This window comes from Calidris pugnax, unplaced genomic scaffold (genome assembly GCF_001431845.1).
Source record: "Calidris pugnax isolate Ruff unplaced genomic scaffold, ASM143184v1 scaffold34, whole genome shotgun sequence".
In the NCBI taxonomy this organism is placed as follows: Eukaryota; Metazoa; Chordata; class Aves; order Charadriiformes; family Scolopacidae; genus Calidris; species Calidris pugnax.
This window is the reverse complement of record NW_015090771.1, coordinates 3,176,823-3,202,468: the sequence shown is the minus strand read 5'-3', so window position 1 is coordinate 3,202,468 and position 25,646 is coordinate 3,176,823. Positions and strand designations below refer to the sequence as shown.

Below are 25,646 nucleotides of genomic sequence, written 5' to 3'. Positions count from 1 at the left end.
CCATTGCTATACTTAATTGCTATACTGAATTGCTGAACTTAATTTTCTTAGTCATGTTTTAGTTCTCCTGGACACCTATGGATTAGGAGAGTAGATGGATTTAATTATAAAATACAGAATTTTAGCTGGATGCAGAGTACCATTTTAAAGCATACTCACTGATATATCCTGTGTTTCTACAATAGTTTCTGTTCAGTCGTGTTTGCCTGAAGAAAAGAGAATATTATACTACTGTTAACAAGTATGAAATGGAATTCCTTGAGGAAAAGAGAAAGCAGGATCAGCTGCGAGCTCAGATTCAGTTTATCAGGAAGACTTATTTGAACCAGAATGAAATATCTTCTCAAGAGCTAAACACCAGTGAATGGCTGCAGAGTTTGCACTTGGATGCAGAGGTAGTATTGGAAACAATTTTCAGACAGAAAGACTTGCCTATTTCAAAGAAAGGGGTAATGTGGTGGTGCTGATCTCATGGCATTGCTTTTATTTGTTAAGGCTTCACTTAAGAGGGATAAGAATTCGCTTTTGGTGCAACTAATTCTATCATATTAAGATTCTGTTTTATAAAATGGCTCAAAGTGAAATTATTAGGTTATAAAACAGTGGGTATGTTATTTAATCATTTGCTCTGTAAAATGTGAACTGCACAATACCAAGATGACTTCTAAAACAATGAGATAAACTTTAACTAACATGCATGTGTTTTCCCCTTTCCCCTTCCTAACTGCTTCAGTAATACAGATTGTCTTCTCATTTTCCCAACAGGGTGTAATTTAAGCAGAGCAAAATTCCTTTTATATGATAATTGGATGCTTAAACAGACTTCCTGCAAATATTGATAGCTAAGAGGGCAAAATGCATATTTAGAGATGTAGTTACCAAAGCAATATTTAAACTTAAATTCTCTTTTTTTTTTTTTAAAGAGTATTCTCAAAGACATATCAGAAATGGAAAGTGAACTTCTCAGCATAGAGGCAGAGTTGCAGCAGGAAGAAAGTGCTAGAAAAGAAACAGCACGGTTCTGGGAAGGGTGTTCAGGAACCCTCTGTGATGCAGAGGAAATTAAAGAAGAGTTAAAGAAAGACAACGAAAGGCTTTTGCAAGTCATTAAATTCTGGACTCCTAAAGTAAAGGTAAAGTTAAATCTTCTTTAATCAAAAATGTATTTTGCTTAAGCCCTCTGTAAATGCCTCTAATCTGAGTGCAAACAAACCACCAAAAAAGGGGCTATTTGAAGGTAATTCATGCTTGTCAGCACTTACTATATTCATACTTATCTGTAAAATGTAGGAATACTTCAAAGAAAACTTTTAAAGACTTCTTTCCTTGTCCATTCAAACTTGGAAAAACTTGGAAGCTTGCTTTGTAAAAGACTTAGGTTCAAAATTGTTCTATAGCTTTGCTTGCCGAACTTGGCAGCCTGATACACTCACTTTCTCCAGGCTTTATGCTCACAAGATTGTCTGCTCTCTTTAAGCCAACTTTATCAAAACTACTTTAGCCACTTTAAAAACTGAACTGTAACTTATAATTTTGCACCTGTTCTAACTTCAGAAAGTCAATTTATTCTAGAGGTGCTTCAGCCTTCTTTTCTTAAGCCAACTTTATCAAAACTACTTTAGCCATTTTAAAAACTGAACTGTAACTTATAATCTTGCACCTTTTCTAACTTCAGAAAGTCGATTTATTCTAGAGGTGCTTCAGCCTTTTTTTCTTTCCTCCTTATCTCTTGCCTGCTATCGGGGGGAAAAAAGACAAATGTTTTACTGGGTTAGGTGCACCATGAACAGGATTTCATGAGATTTCATCTCTCTGAATGTATTGAACAGTTTTCAGAAAACATGTTATGGAAGGGAATCTACTACCTTCTGATCAGCTGTAAGGGACAGTTTTCTGACCAAGTGTATTCTGGAAGTTCCTGGTCTGTTCATACTTTTATTTCTTCCGCTAGTGTTGCTCTGAAGTATGAAGAGCTCATCACTGTCCTTCCCCCAGTGTTGTGACTCAGTTCTGTCCCTGTTAAGTACAACCTATTTTTAAGTTTCCTCTCTAGAGTCAATAGCCAGCCCTGATTTCTTCAGGATTTCCCAACATTGGCTGGCTATTTGGAAGAATTCCCTAACAGACATATTATATTTTGTCTCAAATTGTTTCACTTACTATAGTCAATTAATATATTCTAGCCAAAACCAAATAATTGTGTTTGGTTCCCTTGCTGATGCCCAAGAAGTCTTTCTGATATAGTTCCTTTTTTTCTGTGATGTTACTGTTTGTTTCACTTAATGCAGAAATATGGGTAAACTTGTAATCTTCTCTTCTGCTCCTTCCTCCATCCCCCTTTTTTGGAAATGAAACCAGACTTTTGTGAGTGTTAGTGATTCTGTTTCTGATGGAAAGTGTCTTCAACACAGATACTGAAGCAAGAATGTGAAATTCATACAGGCCTGTTTCTTCATTTACCTTATTTCTAGCTGAATCAAAAATTATTTAAAGCTTCTCTTTATGACACCACTTATTTTCAGATACTCCTTCAACTGTCTTCAGAGCTGGATGCCAGAACTGCCAGTTATTGTAAAAATGCTGATGGTGAATCGGAACAGAGAAAAGAGAAAAGTAAAGAGTTGCTTCAGGAACTAAACTCTCTTAAAGAACAGCTGGCCCCCGGTGGCTCTGCCAGTCTTGCATTAGAAGAAGAACACTATAGGCTTCGTAGCAAATTAAAGGCTGCAGAACAAGATATAAAGGTACCATTATTTGTTTCTAAAGAGAACTTCTTTGATCCTTGTTTTCTAAGTGAGAGTGCTGCAAACAGAAAAGAAAATAAAGGTTGATGGCAACTATAAATCTGTGCTACGTGAGACACTGGCCCAGAGTGCACTTAATTTTCGTAGGTTTTTTAATTCCCAAAGAGAAAGTTTGAGCTCTTGCCTGTAATGTGATCATTGAAATTTCTCTGTTTGCTGTACACAAACAAATGTCACTTTAGAAATCCATATGAAATGTTCCCATTTGGTCTTGCAGTATTGATTTAAATGGTGTGATACTTTTGATGCTTTCTTTAAGTATATGGTATTCACTGTGTCAAACTGGAAGCTGGAGAAGAATTCTGCCTTTAATCCTAGGAACTGAGGACTCGTTTTGTCTGTGTTCTATTTTTTTTTTTAATGTTACAGTTACTCTTGTTCAAAGCATTTTTTCACTCGTTTTGTCTGTGTTCTATTTTTTTTTTAATGTTATAGTTACTCTTGTTCAAAGCATTTTTTCTGAGTGTTCCAGAATACTAAAAAGTGACATAAAGCAGTGAGGTAGACACAGAGTTGCCATAGAGCCTATGATGTTGAAATACTTTTTGTGTGTGGTTTGGGTTTTTTGGTTGTCTTTTGTTAAGAATATGACCATGTACTGTTACTGTTATATCTCCTGGTATAGCTGCTTATAACTGATTGATATATCTCAATAGGCTATGGAAGGAAAAATTCAGGAGCTGGAAAACGTGATAAATGAAGTAAGAAAAAACGTCAAAGAGAAAGATGACAAGATAAACAAGTTACAAGCACAGATAAGAATGAAAACAGACACAAAAGAGCTCAGCCAACTGCAAGAGAAACTGAATGCAACAGAGAAGCATCTCGGAACTTCCTTAGCAGAAAACCAGAGACTTCAGGTATAAGCAAAAATTTTGAAGCTGAAGCATGAGTTGTTTTTCTGTGTAATATATTTGCGTACTAATTCAAAATTCCCAGACTTTTATCTGCAAACAAGTCAGCAAAAGTAGTTAAAATGTAATGTACTAGAGTTAGGATACCAACTAATACCATAGTGCTAATTGGTATTGTTCTTACTCCAAAATAACTCCTGCTCCCAATCTTGGCCTGCAAAATCTAGCAACCCTTAAAGTCATTGTTAAGTAACAAGCCTTTCTTCGTGCTAATTTTTTTTTATTTTATATTCAGGCAAAATTAGATAAAGGTGCCGAGTTGTACAAAGAAGAAATTGATAATCTCAAAACACAATTGGTAAAACACGATATGGAAAGAATGAAGCAATCCAAATCTTTTGATACGCAGTAAGTTCAAGTTTGACCTTCTTACAATTTTCAGTTACTTAGTTCTTAGTTTCTACTTTTCTGTTTATTTTTTCCACAGAATAAGAAGTGAGCGTTCAGCTTTAGGTGTCCTAGGTTTTATTGCAGCTAGGTTCTAGAGAAAATAAAAATCACATGCATCTCGGGTTGATTACAAAACTCCTTCCCTATACACTCACCCAAATTTCTCAACCATCTATCTTCAGCTGTTATGTCAAAAGAAGATGAGGGGAAAGCAGTAATTGCAATCGCGCTCTAGTTCACTGGAAAGAAGGGATACAGAGAGAATAATTCTAGTCCAACTTTCAGGTTTCTGCACTTCACTGAAAATCTAACTGACATGTTTATGTAGTTAAATCATGTTTATGTAGTTTTACCTATATAACTTGGGTATGTTTGCATTTGGTAGCTCATTTGGAAATCAAGCTATCTCCCCCGCAACTGTAATAATTATTAAACCGAGGATTTCTTTATATTTTTCCTCTCTTCCTGCCCAATATAGACTTGCTAATTATAAAGCTGTCGCAGAACACAAAGAACAACAGTTAAGAAAGCTAAAAGAAGAACTTAGAAGGGCACAGCAAGACCACGATGTTACTGGTAAATTCAAGATAAATATGCGAACTCTTTTGTGCTAAACATTCTGTTTTAAGTTTGTATGGTTAAAATCCAGATTGAGATGCAGGCCTTTTCTCTCAACGGGTATGAGGAGGATTGGATGCTTTAGAAGATGAAAAGGGAAGTAAAATGTTAGCTGTGTGTATACTGCATTAGAATCCCAGTAGTTCTTGTGTTTATTTCTCCAGCCATCTTTGTGCTCGTGGGTGGGGTGAGCTGCAGTTGTAGTAGCTCATGTGTCTATTTTTCCCTGGGCTGACTTGGCATACAAATAGCTAGGTCTAATCATGAATATGACATACCTGAAACTAACTATTCAACTCTACATGGCCCAAGGAAGTCTCTCTTAAGTTACTTAATATCTCCCTGTCAGCGTGAATACCAGGAGGTGTGTTTGTAAGAAAGAATAGCTCTTGTAATGGCACTTGTAACCTGGTGCGGTCTTGCATATAAGACCATAGGAAGGAATAGGCTAAAAAATATATTGACTTGGTTTAAACCACTGTCCAAATAACGCGTACATCCATATAAAACTGTTTTCTACCAGTGCTGGAAAAAGAAGCTCCTCGGCAACCCCAAATGGCCCTAACTTGTGGTGGTGGCAGTGGTATCGTGCAGAGCACACAAATACTTGTTCTAAAATCTGAACAAGCGAAGCTACAGAAAGAGAACTTGCACCTGAAGAAACAAAATGACCTTCTACTAAGGTGAGTAGAAAGCTGATCAGCAAGGTGTCAAATAATTTGTTGCTATTTAACTATGTATGTCATTAGTGTTTCTTTCTGGTAGATCTATAGAAGTAATTATTATTAATTTTAGATTTGCTAGTTTTTTCATAAACTCTTAAAGCTAGTGATTTATTGTTTTTATGTATCTATGACTTTTGAAATTGAAATTGCTTTCTCTCATAAGAATTCATTAAATGATGGAAGATATACTGAAATTGTATGTTGAGAGGAATTGTAGCTTAAATTTAAAACAGTAGTAGTAATTGTGCGTCTGAAAGCAAGATACATAAATATGGTCTTGCATTGCCATGTCTGTGGTGTGTTGTCTGAAGATACAGGGACTGTCTGTTGTCAGGAATTTTTCCTTATTAGAGGGAACTACTTTAAATTCTTCTTAATTAAATTCTGGGTGTTCTTTTTCTTTTCAGTAATGAGCTTCAGCTGAAAGGGGAACTTAGCAAATGGAAAGAAAGAGCACTAAAATGGAAAGAACGATCCTCAAGAGAAATCACTCGCGATGCAGTACCAAGGTCTCCAAGGAAGACAGTGCCATACTCTCTTAAAGAGCAAATGCCTTCTCCCTCCAAGGAGCCTGTTTCTCAGGAAACTGTGGCTCAGAACATATCACAGCCTCTGCCACTGACTTGTCCAACCAATTTATTTGATAATTCCAGCTTGGATTTGCAAACAGGTACATAATGCAGTGGTATTGTCCTATAAAGACTTCAAGAGGCAAAATACAGGGCGTGGTCTGTGAGTTGAGGGTAGATGCTCTGTACTTTATATATTCAGACACGAAACTTGCACAATAACACAATTTTCTGGAGTAGTTAGTCAGCTGACTGTTGAAGGGCTGACCAGCTGCAGCTGTGAAGCTTATATATGCTCTACAGAACCTAAATACTTAAATGAGTCTTTTACCCCCTGAAGATGATGCAAACTTTTTTCCTTTGCTGCAGTAGAAGTGTTAATGACTGCCTTTAAAAAGTGAATTAGCAGAGTATCATTACTAGATAGCTGATGCTTTAAAATGTTGTGCTTTTTAACTTTACATGGGTTAAGCACAGACTTTTAGCAAAACTATTCAAAGTTAGTTCTAGTCGACTTTTTTCTAAACTTTATCATGGTAGACTTTAGTCTTTGATGTTGAATCTGCCAGTCTGCCTGGCTCTAGCTGTTTTGGTTACCTTCTGTTCCTCAGCCCTTCTTGGGACTTCTTATATCTAGCCTGGTGACTTCTGGGGAAGTCTTCTACTGATCTACACTGGTATATTAATGCTGCTGCCCTCATCATTACACTTGCTTCTAGAAACTTTCAGAAGGCCCCAGCAGACATGTTGAAGAGGTAGCCCAGTTTTCTACACTTGCTTCTAGAAACTTTCAGAAGGCCTGAGCAGACATGTTGAAGAGGTAGCCAGTTTTTAAGTTATTAAAGGCAGACTTGTGAAGAATAGGACTCGTTGCTGTTTCTTGTGATGGCCAACTTGATAATAGTACAGACTTCCTCACGACACAAAGCTCCTCAGAGGCAAGCTTTGGTAGCTGACATTTAAAACACTAATCAAGATTAAATTGCTGTATTCCTACTGCTTGGCTAACTGGGAAAGTCTAAGTGTTACTTTAATGTTCTTGTCTTCCTTATAGATATACAACCTGCAGGAGCAGAGCCCAAAGAACAACTTAAGCACTGGTTTGGAACTTCAGAGAAAGATAAAGCCCCTGATTGCATCACCCAATGAAGATGCTCTTGCGTAAGCTGCCTTTGCAGTGGCTACAGCCAGAACCTGCATTTACAAAATTCACTTCAAGTAAAAAGACATCAGCCTCTTCCACCAATTGTGGGAAGAGCTCCAATGGCATGCGAAGGCTTGCTGTCTTGGAGTTGCTACTTCCAACAATTGGAAAAGCTGGAATACAAGAACAACAATGAAAAAGCAAATCACGTTGCCCCGCAACCTGCTGATCTGATGATGTTCCACTTCCATGGGTTTTTTTTTGGATGGCAAAGAAAGAAAAGCCAATGTACTGAAGAAAAAAGATGGAAACGGGAATGGATCGCAAACTAACCTACTGTGAAACTTTTCTCAATCTTAAACTTTTTATTCTGTCACTTCTAAAACAGCCCTCTTCTGGGTGGTCGATATCTGAATGTTCAGTGTGCTGTTGAGTTGGAAAGAATTATGCTTGTTTCTCAGCATATGGTTTTTATACCATGCTCTCTCTACGTCCATAGAAAACTGCATTTTCACCACAACTGTAACCTCTCTTTCTGGACGTTGCAACTGAAGTTACTAATTTTCTGCTTATAAGGGCACACAACCAAGGGTTCCTCTTAAATTTCCTTTGCTATTTCTGCAGCTCAGCCAATTATGGTGCCAAGAGTAACTTTTGTCTTTTGTATCATCTTTCAATATACTTCTACCTTCTGCCTGAAGTAGGCTATTGGAATTTTTTTTTTAAGAGTAAGCAATGGACCAGGCACTTTTCTGCTACTCTAGAGAATTGAAAATAGACTGGACGATCGGGGCTGCAAGACTGACTATTTTACTAGCCTGCTTCTCTGCATGGTGAAACCTATTTTTCTATGTTTTGTATAAAAAGGTTTGTTTTGACAATAAACTTTAGTGTGCTAAGTATTTAAAAATAGTTTTTCTGGTCACTTCACTTGCACTATGATTTAAGGATGTTGATTATGTTATTCAGTGTCTAAAGACTGTCTCCTACAGGGATTTCATGACTTGAATCTTATTATAGTTTTTGTCTGTTACCTATAACTTTGCAATAATTACTTTGTGCAGATGTTTACTGTTGCACAAGTCTGTCACTGTTTTATTTAATTCTTCTTTCTAACTGAATCTTTGTCTGTCAGGAGATGTTTGAAGTCTAAAAGGTGAATCCTCCTCCCTTTCTTCCCACCCATGGCCTCCGCTGCCAATTAAATAGAAATTTAGCACTCAAAACCCGAGATCAACTCCATTAATCATGAGATGAGAAAGTCATACCTAACAAAGATACTTGCATCAAAAGCATCACCCTTATTTTACAGACATAAAGCTCTTAAATGAGCTTTTAAGTACTCCATTTTGGGTTACCCAAACTGATAAGCAAATTGACATGTTTCTGGGCACTCAGCAGTTGCTGGAACTGGAAGAGTTGCCTGATGTACCTGATGAAGGTACTTCGTTCTGTTGGGCCAAAGCAGGTTCAGCTGGAGCATGAGAACAGGAATGTATCCAGGCTGGTTTTGAGTATCTCCAGAAAAGGAGACTCCACAACCTCCCTGGGCAGCCTGTTCCAGTGCTCTACCCTTAAAGTTTTTTCCTCATGTTCAGGTGGAATTTCCTGAGTTCCAAGTTTATGCCCATTGCCTCTTGTCCTGTTGCTGGGCTCCACTGACAGGAGTCTGGCCCTGTCCTCTTGACACCCATCCTTTAGGTTCATTAAAGAACCAACTATCTTTTTACCTTGAATAGCTGAAAACTCTGCCAACTACTAAGAAATCACATTTATCTCTAAATCTCTGACCTGGAATGTATTTGGGGAAGCTTTTAAAGATGTTGCTGGCTAAAACTACACACATTCTAAATACCGTTACTGAGTTCAGCACTGCAATGGCTCCTTTCCTACCACAGCCAAAGGGATGAAGGAGCAATGTACTTCCTGGCAGTGGTAAGTGCAAAGTGCTGCTTTTAAAGATGTTGCTGGCTAAAACTACACGCGTTCTAAATACCATTACTGAGTTCAGCACTGCAATGGCTCCTCTCCTACCACAGCCAAAGGGATGAAGGAGCAATTTACTTCCTGACAGTGGTAAGTGCAAAGTGCTGCTGTTTGTGTGGTGGGCTTTTTGTTTTGTTTTAGGGTTGGTTTGTTGGGGGCTGCTTTGGTGTTGGTTTGTTTTCAGTTTCCCACTGTGGATGAAAGAGATTTTCTTTGGCTACCAGCTTTTTTTTTTCTATTTTGTCCTTTTTGGTGTTCTAATAAATTAATTAAACTGACCTTTTTCTTCTAAGAAAGAGGGAACAAGGTGTATATAGCTCTACCTCATATATATTATACATGTTATATAATATATATTTGGGGGGAAGCTTTTAAAGATGTTGCTGGCTAAAACTACACGCGTTCTAAATACCATTACTGAGTTCAGCACTGCAATGGCTCCTCTCCTACCACAGCCAAAGGGATGAAGGAGCAATTTACTTCCTGACAGTGGTAAGTGCAAAGTGCTGCTGTTTGTGTGGTGGGCTTTTTGTTTTGTTTTAGGGTTGGTTTGTTGGGGGCTGCTTTGGTGTTGGTTTGTTTTCAGTTTCTCACTGTGGATGAAAGAGATTTTCTTTGGCTACCAGCTTTCTTTTTTCCTATTTTCTCCTTTTTGGTGTTCTAAGAAATGAATTAAACTGACCTTTTTCTTCTAAGAGGGGTGGAGCAAGGTGTATATAGATCTACCTCTTTTATATATATTATATATATTTGGGAGGTTGTCAATTATTGCTTGCTTGGAACATTTCTAGATGTGGAGACTTCTCTGGTGATTGAGCTAAAAAACGGGAACCTATTGCAAGAGTTTTGTGTCTGAATTCAGGTGGCAAAAGACTGGGGACAGAAGGATAAATGCTTTTAGAAAACCTAGTCATTAAAGATTTTGTTTACTGGGGAGCTAGTTTACAGTGCCTTAGAGAGCTATCATAATTTAACAGAAAGACGAGATAAACTTAATGAGCTTTGTATATGTGTGTCCCAGTCTACTCACAGAAATGGCTTTTCTGAGGAAAATGTGCCCAAGTGATGCTCTCCAAATTCTTTAAGGATTCTACCAGGGTAGCTTTAGGTCTGGTGTGATCTTATAACTAAATTAGTTTGTGCCAGAATTTTCCAGTCTGATGATATTAACTCTGCCTTAACAAATGTAAGTTAAACCATGAGATATGAAAGAAAAGTTAAGTTGGTAAATAGCCAGTTTAAGAAAAAAAACCCAAAATAACAAAATTCATCATGTAAGTATTGTCCTAGTTTGGAATTTGATAGCTTATATTGCTAAAGAGAGAGTGCTTGGGAAAAACATGTTTGTTGTGGTGGTAATCCTGCTGATTTCTTGATTTCTCTAGGGAGAATGAGTATCTAATGCCAGTGATCCTTTTTTCTCTTTCATGTGTAGGAGAAAATCAAACTTTTAAAATCTTGAGTTTCACTAGATGGCAGCATCTCAATGTTTCAACAGGAAATTACGTTCGCACAGAGAAACTACAAATCCCACAAACACAGCAAAAACAGTCTAAAACTTCCTTTTGTACAAAGGTCACTAAACACCCCACGCTGTTTGAGATCTCTTGGTGAGTGGCTATATTAATATTTATTATTAAATGCTTCACGGAATCAGTGTGGCAAATGTCCATTAAAAAAAACTGGTTGTTAGGATGAAAAAAATGTATTTATAGTGCATTTTGCTTCCAAAGTGTTAAGGTGACTTGGGGAAGTACTTGGAGTGATCGGGGTTTTTCCCCCCTGAAAAGATGTACGTGGTGATAAAGAATAAGAATGAGCTTCCTCTGCCTGGAGTGAGCACTTGGAGCTCGTTGTTGAGGTTCTTGGGACTTGTTACAGTTAATAGAACTTTTCCCAGAATTTTGTGTTGGAGAAGCTGCATTTTGGAAAAGCTCGGCACATCAGAGAGATGTTGCAACCTAGTTTTGCTTGGTGAACTTGGTATTTTTCACCTGTTGATGCAAAAAGGTTGTGCAAAGACACGTGCCCAGTCTCATACAACCTTGTAGTTGACTCTGACTGTCAGAGGCATCCCATGGGACGCCTTTTTACTAGCCAAATTAAAAAGTGATTTTAAGGTATTGTGTTTTCCTCTAATTAGAGAGGTGTATCTCAGTTCCTGTTTGCTTAGAAGACTGTTCTTTTGTGCTTTGTTTCTTTGTGTGTGCATGTGTGTCCCAATTATGGGGGGGGGAACCCTACAGTGAAACACTTAAATGTCTTGAAACATGGTCTGTAACTCAGTCTCACTTTAAATCAAGAGGCAGTGCTTTTTTAGATTAGGAGAGAAAATTGTTTTTCAGTTAAATCATAGGAAGTCTGGGTGGTTTTGAATCTGTAACAACATCAATTTTGCTGCAGGTCTTTGTGTGTGTGTGCATGTGTGTCCCAATTATGGGGGGGAAAACCTACAGTGAAACACTTCAGTGTCTTGAAACATGGTCTGTAACTCAGTCTCACTTTAAATCAAGACATAGTGCTTTTTTAGATTAGAAGAGAAAGATTTTTTTTTTTTTTTTTTCAGTTAAATCATAGGAAGTCTGGGTGGTTTTGAATCTGTAACATTAGTTTTGCTGCAACTTTTGTCAGGAGAAGTTGCTGAGAAATCAGAACTTCTGGTCATAATCAGAGAAATTAATAACCTGGTTTAAGATGTAGGACACTAAATTTGAGTCAGTAATCTGAGTCACAATGTGGATTTGAGCAGTTAGATGATGGCATTGGCTACTAACCTAGGGGAGATGATGGCATCTTTAACTTCAGTGAAGTATGCAGTATGTGGAATTCATTTCTATATTTAAAGACTTCGGGCTCTTGGGACACCTTTTTATGCTCATAGCTACATAAACAAATTTTGCTCTGTGGGTTATAAAAGTGCAGAAAACTTTGCTTCTTGGGAAGAGGGCAGTGTTTTGCTTTTTGGCTGCTATACATTGAGGAAGGTGGGACCTCCTAGAGGTTCCCCACTGCTTGCCCCAGGCATGCTCAGCAGATCCCTGAGAGAGGGGTGAGACAGGACAGAGCTTCCTTCCCCCCAGAAGATTCCGAAGACAATTCAGAGCAGGCACCAAGGTCAGAATATTGTGTGGGATTTATTGCAATCCAGGAAGCTGGTGAGTTTGTAGTTGGAGAGGAACAGAAGGCAGACCTGCTTTCTAAGAACACAATGACAGTGGGAACACTAGATTACAAACTATTGTACTTCTCTTTCATCTTGATGTTTTTTTAAATCTGTTTAAGGAACAATAAAGCCCAGTTTCTGTTCTAACAAAGCTTGGCTTTTTGAGCTCAAATGCCTTTTGATCTTTTTGAGTCCTCATGAAAAAAATAAATTAGAAGAAGAGGCAGTGCCCCTCTCAGAACCTGGATGACTTGGGGTCACACCACAATTAGACAGGCCAATCTCTGGCATGATTTGATGGCAGGGCTACTCTGAACCATGTCTAGTTTTTGGAATGCATTTGCATCTGATTCCCAGGGACTGTTGTTGACTCATCTTTTTGTTAAAATGTTGGTTCTGGTGACACCTTCTGTCTGCCCAGGTCAGCATCATGGGTCGGCTTGATGGGAAGACCATTCTGCTGTCTGCAGCAGCGCAGGGGATTGGACGAGCAGCTGCCATAGTAAGTTGGGAAATGTTTGTTGTCTTGTACCTAAGCTAGGTCTCCATCGCAGGCTCGTCCAAGGGCACCCACACCAAACAAGTTCTTGAGTTAATAAACCATAGATGAAGCCAGAACTACCCACTGAAAAAATCAGGGAAGAATATAGTTGCTATACTCTATCATGCATGCTTTGTGCTGTTTGAATTTCTGAAAGTCTTCAGCTCTGAGGAGTGACGTCAGGCAAGGATAAAGGCAAGATTTGAGAACAACTGCAACTGCTTTTTTAACAATATATGGTTGTACTGTCTGTACCTTTCATTGTTCTGGGAGGAGATAAGAAGGACAGAGGGAATATTTCCTGTTCTAAGGCTGGATACCACAAAGAACCTCTACAGTAGAGCCAATGTGTTTTATCTATGCTAATAATTGATGTAACCAAGTCTACATGATACTAACAGCACAGCTCTAACGTTGTTCACGATAAGCAACTGTGAGAAATCCTTTAATTACTTTGAAACAGAATTCAAAATATGTATTAACTTTCTGGTTAACTTTTCATTCCTTTTGACCTGTTCTCCTGCCCCTGCTATTTCCTTCTTCCACAGCAGACAGAGAAACAGGCAGGGCAATCTCAGTGTAATGTAATCAGTGAGGCAGGAAAAGCTCCTGTAAGTAGGATTTTTGCCAGACGAGTTGGTTTCTTATGCGTAGAGCCAGGAATGCAGAAAACTGCTGAGCCTGGCACTTTGAAACACTCAGTCAAAAGAGTAGGTAATTCTCCTGATGATTTCACTGTTGAAATACACAACAAGCCGTGGAAGGCTGACATGTCTAATGCCACCGTCCTCTTAAGCTGCACTTGAGACACTTATTTTGCAGATTAGGGGCTACAGTCTGAGATGACAGAATACTTTTGATGTGGAGGTTGCTCTGTTAGCACAGCTGTTGGTTTATCAGTAATCACAGTGCAGAGAAAGCAGGTTTAGGGGGGAGCATCAGGAATGAAGGAATATCTCTGGGGAAGGAGCAAAGAAAAGTCATGCTGCTTTTAATATTGCTCTAATCAAATGATTTGGATGCAGAGGATATGCATAAAGCTTATACCACTATTCCTTTTTTTATGACTCATGCCTTTACCTGTCAAACCCATAACTTCATTTCAATTCAATAATACAGGCAATTCTACATGTTTGTAATGTGTTTGTAACATGCTTGCTAGTGCACATGCAGCTAATAAGGGCAATAATAATACCAGTTGTCTTAGTGCTGTTACTGTTTTCATACAGTCCTTATTTTAAGGAAAAGATCTTAAATCTGTCTTATCATCTACAGTTATTTAGTTGTCCCCAGGATGTGTGCTAATTGATGTCCATTGCTTTCTGACATGCCCAGCATCAGAAGTGAGAGATAGGCTGCCTTCAGCCCAATTCTATTTCAAGCCAAAAAGGAAACGAAAAGAAAAGATTTTATTTCTGGTAAGATCTGGAATATCTAAATATAAACAACTTCTCCTTGTATTCAGGCTTTTGCCAAAGAAGGAGCCAAAGTCATTGCTACAGACATCAATGAGTCTAAGCTGCAAGAACTGAAGACATATCCAGGTAAACGTTCTACAGTAGGCATTAGTTCAGCTCTTGCAAGTTTTGTTGTAGACTGGCTGAAATATAAATTGAGGACAGGGCACGCTTCAAAAGACCAGGAGAAAAAATGAAAAATATCCAGACTAATTCTTTAAATGTTGGCATTGCTTTCTGTGATGTGGAAGAGCAGAGATGTAGCATGTAAAATACTGCAACATCAGCATATCAAACAGTATTATTCCAGGCACGTGGAATATTTCATTCTTGAAATAAAAAATAAGACTTGTATATCTTTGACTGAAAATGCTTTCAACTGAATTTGGTGGAAGGAAGTGGATTTAATGAATTCCTATTACAGGATGACAGTCAAATATGCAAAAGCATGTTTTCTGTCACAGCTTTTAGAGTGAACATCAGTCTCCACTGATGCTCCACAAGCAATCCCTTCGTATTTCTTTAGGAACTTTAGTACTTTCCAGGTTCATTCTGAGGGTGTTTAGAAAAGTTTTGTGTTTTGAATTGTGCAATTTTTTTTCACAAGGATAGAGCTAATTTTCCATATACTCAGAGCCATTTCCATCCTTTTGACACATGATTAGTTAAGCTATAATTCATCAAGGCTCGGCACATTGTAGTCTTTGAATTTTATCTAGGAGAGGTAATTCCAACGCTGATGTTAATCACCAGCCTGTAGTCTAATTGCATCCTTGTGCGCAAATCTCTTCAGAAGTGTCTTTATCATTGAACTAAGGTATATAAAGCCTGTTCACGGACCCATCAGTTTGGTTTCAAAAGAAACAGGTTTTTATTCATTTCAAATCAAATTCTCCCGTAATGTGTAAACCAGGTATTTCTGTTAGTAAAATGTAATGGGTTTTTTGGCTTAAAATTACTTGTGTTTTAGAAATATTCATACACATCACTCAGATGCTTTACAGTCTTTCATAGAGTCGTGTATATTGGATGAGACCCTTGGAGGCCATTTTGTCATGCCCACTGCTCGAAGTGGTGCTGCCCACAGCAGGTTGCTCAGGGCTGTGTTGAGTCAAGTTCTGAACATCTCCAAGAATGGAATTTCCTCAACAACCTCTGTAGGCCCCTGTTTTGCTGCAATTGTCCTCATGGTTTTAAAGTAGCAATAATTTAAAAACAAACATAAATACCCCACAAAAACCAAACACGCCTACACCCCGACTCTCTCTTTTCCAGTCATCCTTTGGATGGAAAAAATCATGTATTTGGGAAGGGGGCACAGCTCAGTCTTTACACACAGCATGGAGTGAGGGTGCAGGCAAAGTGTGTCATGAGGTAAGACTGTTCCATAATAAGGCTTCAGCCTTTACATGGGTGAGAGGAGCTAATTGTCTTAGATTACTGGAAGCTCCTTAAGTAAAATGAGATAAAATAACATGCAGATTGTATTACATCATATCATATTACAGAGTAATAGAGTAGAAGAGTAGTTCTTTCACTTTGCTCTTTTTGCTTCTGGCCAGGGAATGGCCAGTTCTGTTAGAATTCTGCTAGAGGGGCTGAATCTATTGAAAAGTGTTTAGAAGAGTTAAGCCTGACCCTGTTTTGCAGTAATTATGTTTCTCAATTTTTCAGAGATAACTTCCCTGAACAAAACAGAAAGGTTATGTTTTTGTGGTGGTGTGGTGGTGGTTTTTTTTGTTATCAGTGGCTGTCTTGAAGGTATGTCACTGTGTCTATAAGCACTGACAGTGACAGCCCTCAGAGGCTGAAATACATAGACACTTATAGTGAAAAGCAACACATTTCCAGCCCTCTTTTGTTTGATTATAAACAAATAATTGCAAAAATCTAAGCATCGTATTTTTGAACTAGCCTTTGTGATAGAAGCCATCAATTTGTTACACTTCCTCTTCATTTCTGTTATCGTGGCTATGACATCATTGCAAGTTATGTAAGTTTTTGGCTTATGCAAAATCACTTTTTCTCATTAATTAAATGGTATAAAGCTGATTCCTCGTATCCTCAACTACACATGGACAGATGGCATGTAATGTGGCTGAGTATATGCAATGTGTAACAATTTTCAAGTAATTATTACTCTAGAATAGCAGCCATGAAAGCTTTGTAATGATTACACAGGCTCTGAAATTCTTCAGTTTGAGAGCACCTTGGAATTCACATTTATTAGTAATGTTTTTTATGGTAAATGATGTTAGCTCATCTGTCTGTGTGATGCTGTATGACAATCAAATCAGTTGATCTTTTTTTAATTCCCTTCTGAAATTTTAAAATAGTCTGTTGCACTGACTTGAATCACAGATTCAAGAGCAGTCCTCAGTGCTTCAGAAAAATAAACCACCAGTCTTTAGCCAAATACACTGAAACGAGTACTGTGTTTTTCTAGGCATTCAAATACGGGTGTTGGATGTCACCAAAAAGGAGGAGATAGAAAATCTGGCCAAGGAGATTGAAAGGATTGATGTCCTCTGTAACATTGCAGGGTAACCAGCTTCTATCCTATTTCTTTGTCCAGTTTTCCCTGTCCTCTAAAAGTAGTTGCTTTTACTTAAATGCATTTTGTTTCAATTTTATATCTTTAACAGACATTTTCATGTGTTTTCATCAACGCTGAACTTTTTGTGAATAGCTGTGTTACCCAGGCCAAGGTAGAATGGCTCTGGAACGTGTTTTCCCTCTTCTGTGGGTGCTCTATACTGATGGCTTTGGCCCTCCTGGCACAACAGTGAGGGAAGGTGATGCTCTGCCAGTGCTCTGTCTTTTTTCAGTTTCCCTATTGCCAAACATTTCTTTGCACGTGTGAGATCTGCCTTGTCTCCCTGATCCTCATCAGGAAGAAATATACTGTTGCTTGCTTTCTTCCAAAGAGCACCTGTCCTTCCTTTTCAAGGTTAGGTATCACAAAATAGCAATGGAAAATATGCATTAAAAGTCATAAAAATGTAAATCACTGACAATAATTCACTTCTAGGTTTGTTCATCACGGAACCATTCTGGAGTGTGAAGAGCAAGACTGGAACTTCACTATGAACCTCAATGTTCGCAGCATGTATCTAATGATCAAGACATTCCTTCCCAAGGCAAGGCTTGGTTTCCTCAGGATTTTCAGTCTTTGCTGCATTTCATTTAAAGCGTGAGAGGTCTAAGTTGTTGCCACTGTGATAGCGTGGGGTTTGAGATGATAAAAAGGCAAGTATGCTGCTTTGGGAACCTTAGGTTATAGCAATCCTACTCTAAAACATTCTCTGCCTTGTGTAATCCTCCAAGTAGACGAGCTGTCTAAAGGATGTGGTAAGAGAAGATTAATTCAGGGGTTTTGCCTTCTGTAATTTGTAACTAAAATCCTTCAGATGCAGAGCAGCGAGGGAGCTGTTGCAATACAGTGCTACTGTATAATACTATAGCACAAAGCCGCACGATACCACTGCTACAAAATGTTTAAAAAATATGTATATTAATATGTATTTTATGCAAATCTGGAAACTACCTTGTGAAGCAACTCAGTGCCACTGATACCAACACACTGGTTGTATCAGAACAACAATCCAGTTGGTGTAGCAGCTTGAGGACGCTCACATTTGACATAGTAACTAGCTTTGGGACCACAAAAATTTGTGGATTGAATAAAGTGTTTGTATTCCTGTAAGTGCAAAGGCCAGAAGTGGAAGCTGTGGCCATGGCTGGTTGATGACTACTCTTTTCAGTGTTGTTTCAGTCCTTTTTGTTTAGGGTTTTGGGTTTGGTTTTTTTAGCTGATCTTCGTTTTTAAGGGTTCTTTATAACAACTTCAGGCATATCACATTTTGAGATGCCTAAAAATGTTGTAACTTAAAGAAATTTAACTGCGATTCAAAGATGCTAGAAAGTTAGGTTTTAGTCTTTTCCAAAGAAATGAAGAAGCGTGTTAGTGCATTTGTAGGTGGCATGAACAGAAGTCTATGTAGTGTAACTTACTGTGGTGATGAGAGAACAGTGATTCAGAGGTGGCTATTTGGGAAGAAAAATCTTTTCCTATCGTAGTCTTTGCCCCTGAGATGACTTAGGAGAACCTAGTGACAATTTTAGATTCTGCTTTACTACTTCAGTCAACAGATCAAAAAGAGATAAGCACCTATTCATGCCAATTAAGCTTTGTTACCCTGCGTATCAATTGCATGTAGGGCTGTTCTTTGGGTTATTATGGGCTATTTTGCTGGACCTGCAGATGACAAAATAGTCTGCATTTGAATGACATAAGTATTCTTTTGCAGATGCTTAAACAGAAATCTGGAAATATTATAAATATGTCTTCTGTGGCATCCAGTATTAAAGGTCAGTAGCTTGCTAGAAAGTTCACTATATAAATCTTTAAAATTATGGAAATGCAGAATAAGAGTTGCATGACATTGAATTAGAGGACACTGCTGATCCTACAGAGAGATGCAATTAAAAAGAAAAAAATGAGCACATCAACTGGTACATACACATAAAGACACAGATGGGAAATTGCAGAAACACTAAGATCATTGCCTTTGAGCTTATCAATCTGTCCTGAATGTTTTTAGCATCCTTTTTACCAGTTTGTATTAACTAAAAAGCCATTACTTCCAGTGATATCTTGCTACAGATGTTCTTCAAAGAAACAATGAAGAAATGACAGTTACGTAAGTGCCGTAGCTATGCTTCCTCAGGAAACCTGATGGTAACTACAGCTTGAGGACGCTCACATTTGACATAGTAACTAGCTTTGGGACCACAAAAATTTGTGGATTGAATAAAGTGTTTGTATTCCTGTAAGTGCAAAGGCCAGAAGTGGAAGCTGTGGCCATGGCTGGTTGATGACTACTCTTTTCAGTGTTGTTTCAGTCCTTTTTGTTTAGGGTTTTGGGTTTGGTTTTTTTAGCTGATCTTCGTTTTTAAGGGTTCTTTATAACAACTTCAGGCATATCACATTTTGAGATGCCTAAAAATGTTGTAACTTAAAGAAATTTAACTGCGATTCAAAGATGCTAGAAAGTTAGGTTTTAGTCTTTTCCAAAGAAATGAAGAAGCGTGTTAGTGCATTTGTAGGTGGCATGAACAGAAGTCTATGTAGTGTAACTTACTGTGGTGATGAGAGAACAGTAATTCAGAGGTGGCTATTTGGGAAGAAAAATCTTTTCCTATCGTAGTCTTTGCCCCTGAGATGACTTAGGAGAACCTAGTGACAATTTTAGATTCTGCTTTACTACTTCAGTCAACAGATCAAAAAGAGATAAGCACCTATTCATGCCAATTAAGCTTTGTTACCCTGCGTATCAATTGCATGTAGGGCTGTTCTTTGGGTTATTATGGGCTATTTTGCTGGACCTGCAGATGACAAAATAGTCTGCATTTGAATGACATAAGTATTCTTTTGCAGATGCTTAAACAGAAATCTGGAAATATTATAAATATGTCTTCTGTGGCATCCAGTATTAAAGGTCAGTAGCTTGCTAGAAAGTTCACTATATAAATCTTTAAAATTATGGAAATGCAGAATAAGAGTTGCATGACATTGAATTAGAGGACACTGCTGATCCTACAGAGAGATGCAATTAAAAAGAAAAAAATGAGCACATCAACTGGTACATACACATAAAGACACAGATGGGAAATTGCAGAAACACTAAGATCATTGCCTTTGAGCTTATCAATCTGTCCTGAATGTTTTTAGCATCCTTTTTACCAGTTTGTATTAACTAAAAAGCCATTACTTCCAGTGATATCTTGCTACAGATGTTCTTCAAAGAAACAATGAAGAAATGACAGTTACGTAAGTGCCGTAGCTATGCTTCCTCAGGAAACCTGATGGTAACTAACAGATGGGTCTCTACTGTTCCTGAATCTCTGTTTGCTTTGTTAACTTTTATAGACCACTCCCCAAAGTTATACTATCGAAAGATCGTGCGCTTTGCTCTGGTGTATGCCTGAGCAGAGTTCTGGCAGTCAGCATTCCAGGTAGCCCACCCTTATGGAGAGACTACAGGTGCTACAGGAAATGCTGGAGTCCAGAAGCGGGTGCATATTGAACAAACTTGGGGTTCTCTCTCTCTTTTTTTTTTTAAAAATATGTTTCTACCATCCTTTCACACTGACCTTCTGCTAGGAGTTGTGAACAGATGTGTATATAGTACTTCAAAGGCAGCAGTTATTGGTCTGACAAAGTCTGTGGCTGCTGATTTCATCGAACAAGGCATCAGATGCAACTGCATATGTCCTGGTAAGTATTCTTACATTATTTTATAAACTAGGAGCAGATGCTAGAAGGCCCAATTTAGTTTGGTATTATTAACAAAGAGTCGACTTGCAAATGGCAACTGAAGTTAACAGCAATCAAAAAGAACAGGATGTGCTTGAAACACTTCGGAGATTTAAAACAGAAAAGCTGTTACTTTTATAGTAAAGCTGTATGTTTTGTCTGTTAACCCAGCACATGCGCATTATATACATGTTATTTTCCAAGCCATAGTCTGGAAGTTAGAAGCAGGCAAGGGCTAGCCAGCAGGCTAGCTGTTGTTTAACCGTCTGAAAAGTACTGAATCTTAATCTCTTGCCTTTGACTGAAATTTAGAGCCCTATGCTACGTTAATAGTTCTGCAGCCTTTCTCCTGAATCATATTATGAAGTTAAACATAACTGTTAAGACATACAAACAGAACCAGAGAACTGCATTTTTTTGTCATGGTTGTTGATGCAGTTGATTTTTAAAATTGAATTTAAAATCTTGCTTAGGAACTGTTGACACACCATCTTTACAGGAAAGAATCCAAGCCCGGCCTAACCCAGAACAGGTGAGAAAGCAGTTTATTAGTTTGATCATGTGCGTATGTACATTTAACTCCCTCTAAAAAAAAATAAAAATAGAAAAGCAGCATCTCTACCCAGATTCAAGATTGTCCCCTGTTTCAGAGTACCAATGACAATGTAACAGTAGTGTCTCTTTTTGATAGTTTGGTCAATTTGTACTCAAGACAGAAGTCTTAAAAATGCCTGAGAAGAGTACTATTGCTCAGCGAATAGAGAGGGTCTGTCATCTAATGGAGGTATTTGCAACCAGTGGTTCCAGTATCTAGTGCAAAAGACATTTTTGACTTTGGCATGTGGCTACCACAAACTAGTGCAAAACCATGGTGGGAAGGGCATTCTGGCCTATGCACTTCAAAAGTATTTGGGATCCTTAACCATACTGACTAGAAAACTGTGAGCCTTTGTTTGAAGGGCCTGGGAATATCCACTGCCAAAGGAAGAAGGACTTATGTTGGCTTTATTCTGGAAGCAGAGATTTAGGAGAACCCCAGGCTCCTAGTACTTTTCAACCTGAAATTCATACCACTGTTGATCTTGCAGTTTCTTTTTCTGGTATAAATTTAAACTCCTTCCTACTAAAGGAAGTGATGACTCATGGCTTGTTTCCGGTATTGCTTTCTACACATCAGTCTAATTGGATTAAAATAACTGGTTTGGAGGTTTTTTTTATATACCAAATGCTCTTGTACATCTAGGCATTGAAGGACTTTCTAGCCAGACAGAAGACTGGTAGGATGGCTACTGCTGAAGAAGTGGCCCATCTCTTTGTGTACTTGGCCTCTGATGAAGTAAGTATGGAAGGATAAAATTGCCTGTAACAAAATCCCAGCTGCTTTGCTGCATCACAATAGAGAGAATTTGTTTTAGGAGGACTTCTCTTTTCTCTGAGTTGGATTATTACAAAAATAAAAACCGAGTTGAATTTTAGCATACAAAAAGCGCTGTGAATGTTGACAGTGATGGCTAAGGCATCACGTATTTGGTACCACTGAGGTTGTTCTAAACCAAACTCTTAATGACCAATGCAATTACTACCAACACTAATGAGCATGCAGCAAGGTTATTTCAGATGCTATAAATTTACTGAGTCTAAATTTGGACTGGATTCCTCTGGACTTGTCCAGCAGTCCTACTGAACATAACATAATTCTTTAATGGAATTAATTCAGTCTCAATGTTATCTATCAGTAACCTGTTTCTTGTTTTTGTCTTAGTTTTAATGTTTATGTAAATCTACTGATTTTTTTTCCCATTCTGGCTACAGAGTTTTCAACCAGGTGTAGGTAGAAATGCAGTTTTCCAATATATTCCAGTATACTTCAGTACTGGCATACCGAGAATAATGTCAACAGCTCGGTTGCATATATTATCTATCAGTAACCTGTTTCTTGTTTTTGTCTTAGTTTTAATGTTTATGTAAATCTACTGATTTTTTTTCCCATTCTGGCTACAGAGTTTTCAACCAGGTGTAGGTAGAAATGCAGTTTTCCAATATATTGCAGTATGCTTCAGTACTGGCATACAGAGAAGAATGTCAACAGCTCGGCTGCATTCCTCACTTTCTGCAGCATCTAAATTTACAGTTAGGTCCTCTTATAATCATTGGCTGACCTGGTCAGATTCTGCTCAGCTGAACAGAGCTAATAACATCATAGTGAGGCTTGATTTCTGCAGGTGAGATATCTGAAGTCTGGCTTATGTGAATTTGTTCACTCAGGATGCATTCTTATCCTAATGCCTCTATTAAACCTTTGCTACACTCCCCTGAGTTAGCAGAAAGGCTTCCGTTTCTAAGTGTATGTTCTATTTATTAAGCTATTTTTGTAAAATCCTCACTTTCTGCAGCATCTAAATTTACAGTTAGGTCCTCTTATAATCATTGGCTGACCTGGTCAGATTCTGCTCAGCTGAACAGAGCTAATAACATCATAGTGAGGCTTGATTTCTGCAGGTGAGATATCTGAAGTCTGGCTTATGTGAATTTGTTCACTCAGGATGCATTCTTACCCTAATGCCTCTATTAAACCTTTGCTACACTCCCCTGAGTTAGCAGAAAGGCTTCCGTTTCTAACTGTATGTTCTATTTATTAAGCTATTTTTGTAAAAGAAAAAGTCTGTATAAAAAGAAAGTGGCTGTTTGAATACAAAGAAAAAAGTTTTCCTTGTACTTAATAGCCACGAAAAACTAATTAAAATGATTGTTACTTCTTATGTAATTTCAGTCTGCCTATGTGACTGGTAATGAACTGATCATCGATGGAGGATGGAGCTTGTGATTGATCCTACATGCAAATGGAAATTCATACTATGAAAGGCAAAATGTGAGGATTGTGTTTATCAGTTAAGATAGCTCACAAAGATTTAGGTCATTCACCTGATGTCTTTCCAAAAAATTTAGTGCATTTTTACCGCTATGTAATCTCTTTCTAGATTGATCTTACTGATTCACTTTTCCCTAAATAAAAACATACTTCATGTGGCTTCATTTCATGGTAACTCGAAAAACATGAAAGAAAAACAATTTAATATTTAATATTTCTGAGGGCAAAGAATATTATTTAAGGTACAAAATCTGAGTGAACAAAATTAAGTACTACCTTTATCCTCATCCTACAAAGTATTTGAAAATTGAACATTCACAATTAGATTTCCTACTAGCATTGACAGACTATCTAGAGAAAATGGAGCCACTACTATTAAATCAGCCAAATGGGCCCTGAACTAAGTGCAGTTTAAACAGAAGGAAGCAGAAATAACAGCAAATTTGAAGATTTGAACGTCTGAATCGTTTTGTTGCCGGTAATAAGTGTTTCTATATTAGAGAACATACTAGCTGCAAACTGTACTTGAAAGCACATTCTGCTCTGCAATGTACTTTAAGTTCTTTCCATTCTCTACTATCATTAGCAAAATGTTTTAGAACTGTAATAACTGTAGAAAAACAGTTTGAATTGTTGAAAAGAACACGTCCCAAGCCTGACAACACTTACAAGTCCAGAGTGGGCAGTGGAAGACAGTGGAACACACTGTAGATACGTGGTGTATGGGACATAAAAGTTCCTGTGTGTCCAGTAAAGAGTCAGTGTGCGTGCCCAGCTGGGTTGTGCAACTGCAATGTCCTTTTTGCAGGTCCTGGGCAAATTAGGCTGTTAGAATCTGGAGAAACACTGGATCAGCACAAAAGGCAGGGCCACAGATTACCATTAGAAGCAGTAGCATTGGCTACTTTATGGAGTTTTGGAGGGTTTTTTTTGTTTAAGCACAGAACAATTATAGACACTGTCTTCATGAAGCAGAAATGGAGAGGAGCCTGCTCTAATGCTGATAACATGTAGAGAGCATACAGAATCGCACGTACTTTTACAGTCAGTTAGAAAATGAGTACATTAACTAGTACAAAAGAGGTCCTAGTGGGAGAAATAGAGGTCAGAACTGTTTCATTAATGGTATAGATCACTCTGAAAATGTTCTTGTAAGTATCATTACTATATCTTCACCACCCCCCTCCATATACTGAAAGTCTTGTGTGAGGACATCACTCTGGAAGGCATGAATGGGAGTATATGTGGGAAAAGAATTCTTAAATACACAGGTGGATCTTCAGGAATATGCTTGACTTTTGGTACACAAGAAGAGGAGTGGATTTTACCACCCTAGATAGAGCCAATATATTCCTCTTCAAAAGGATGTACTAATATTGGACAAATATTGTCAAACCTGTATGCTAGCTGCTTTTTGTTGTGATAGCACATGGTAGCTCTGATTTATGAATTGGAAACTATATCGTAAAATCTCATACTGTGGAAAAAAGCATAGGTGCTGACCCAGAGATCTAAGGTGATAAATAACCTGAATTCCAAAACTATTTGTTTTGCTAACACACTGCTAAATTGGTCATGAATGACATGGACTGACTGCCTGTAAGTATGGTAACCTTGAAAAAAGTGCACACAGGTCCATTTATCTAATTTGTGAATGAAGTTGTATGCAATTTCATATATATTCATATATATTAAATGCATATATAGGTGGGGAGGAATTAAAGAACAAATGCTGCTGAGTATGATTGATCAGTAATCAGAAAGCACAGAGGAAAAATGGTGCAACGTTTTGTGTTACTGTAAAAACTGCTATGTTTTTAAAATTATTGCTTAGATTTTTTTAATGAGTTGGAGCAGCAATATTAGATGATTTTTCAAAGCTAACAGAACACGTCTAGTTATAATCAGGCTGCTTCTTTGTAGAAGTTACATTTACTTACAATTTTAAAATGAGAAAGTATTGTGGATATTGACTTCTTCAGACTCATTATGGGTTTAACTTTTACTTTCAATCATGATTGGAGCATTCTGATGTCATGTAGTTTGTTTATGGGGTTTTGAGTATCTAGTATTTCAATAAAGTGACCCTGGCAGCCAGGCAGGATCAAGTTGAGGCAGAAATCCAAAGTTATCCAAAAGGGCTCCAC

The 25,646-nt window shown here is 37.9% G+C and overlaps 2 protein-coding genes across 3 annotated transcripts in view; both read left to right on the top strand.

The window, feature by feature from the left end:
- Positions 1-8,240, top strand: part of CENPE (centromere protein E) — a 42,409-nt gene extending 34,169 nt beyond the window's left edge. Inside the window, exons 40-48 of the mRNA XM_014940311.1 lie at positions 186-395; positions 924-1,133; positions 2,523-2,744; positions 3,461-3,664; positions 3,954-4,066; positions 4,587-4,684; positions 5,250-5,409; positions 5,859-6,121; positions 7,075-8,240. Of these exons, the coding sequence (XP_014795797.1) occupies positions 186-395; positions 924-1,133; positions 2,523-2,744; positions 3,461-3,664; positions 3,954-4,066; positions 4,587-4,684; positions 5,250-5,409; positions 5,859-6,121; positions 7,075-7,169 (1,575 nt within the window). The 3' untranslated portion in view covers positions 7,170-8,240. The remainder of the gene's footprint in view (positions 1-185; positions 396-923; positions 1,134-2,522; positions 2,745-3,460; positions 3,665-3,953; positions 4,067-4,586; positions 4,685-5,249; positions 5,410-5,858; positions 6,122-7,074) is intronic.
- Positions 8,241-10,710: 2,470 nt separating this feature from the next.
- Positions 10,711-23,663, top strand: BDH2 (3-hydroxybutyrate dehydrogenase, type 2). Of its 2 annotated transcripts, none has more exons than XM_014941362.1 (10): positions 10,711-10,760; positions 12,735-12,815; positions 14,320-14,398; positions 16,758-16,854; positions 17,343-17,451; positions 18,622-18,682; positions 20,478-20,591; positions 21,104-21,162; positions 21,874-21,966; positions 23,401-23,663. In XM_014941362.1, exons 2-10 carry the CDS (start codon positions 12,744-12,746, stop codon positions 23,452-23,454), a joined length of 738 nt encoding a protein of 245 aa, XP_014796848.1. In that variant the 5' UTR covers positions 10,711-10,760; positions 12,735-12,743; the 3' UTR covers positions 23,455-23,663. The 2 variants fall into 2 exon arrangements, with proteins under 2 accessions (XP_014796848.1, XP_014796855.1); XM_014941369.1 differs by lacking the exon at positions 10,711-10,760 and adding an exon at positions 10,952-11,011.
- Positions 23,664-25,646: the final 1,983 nt, after the last annotated feature.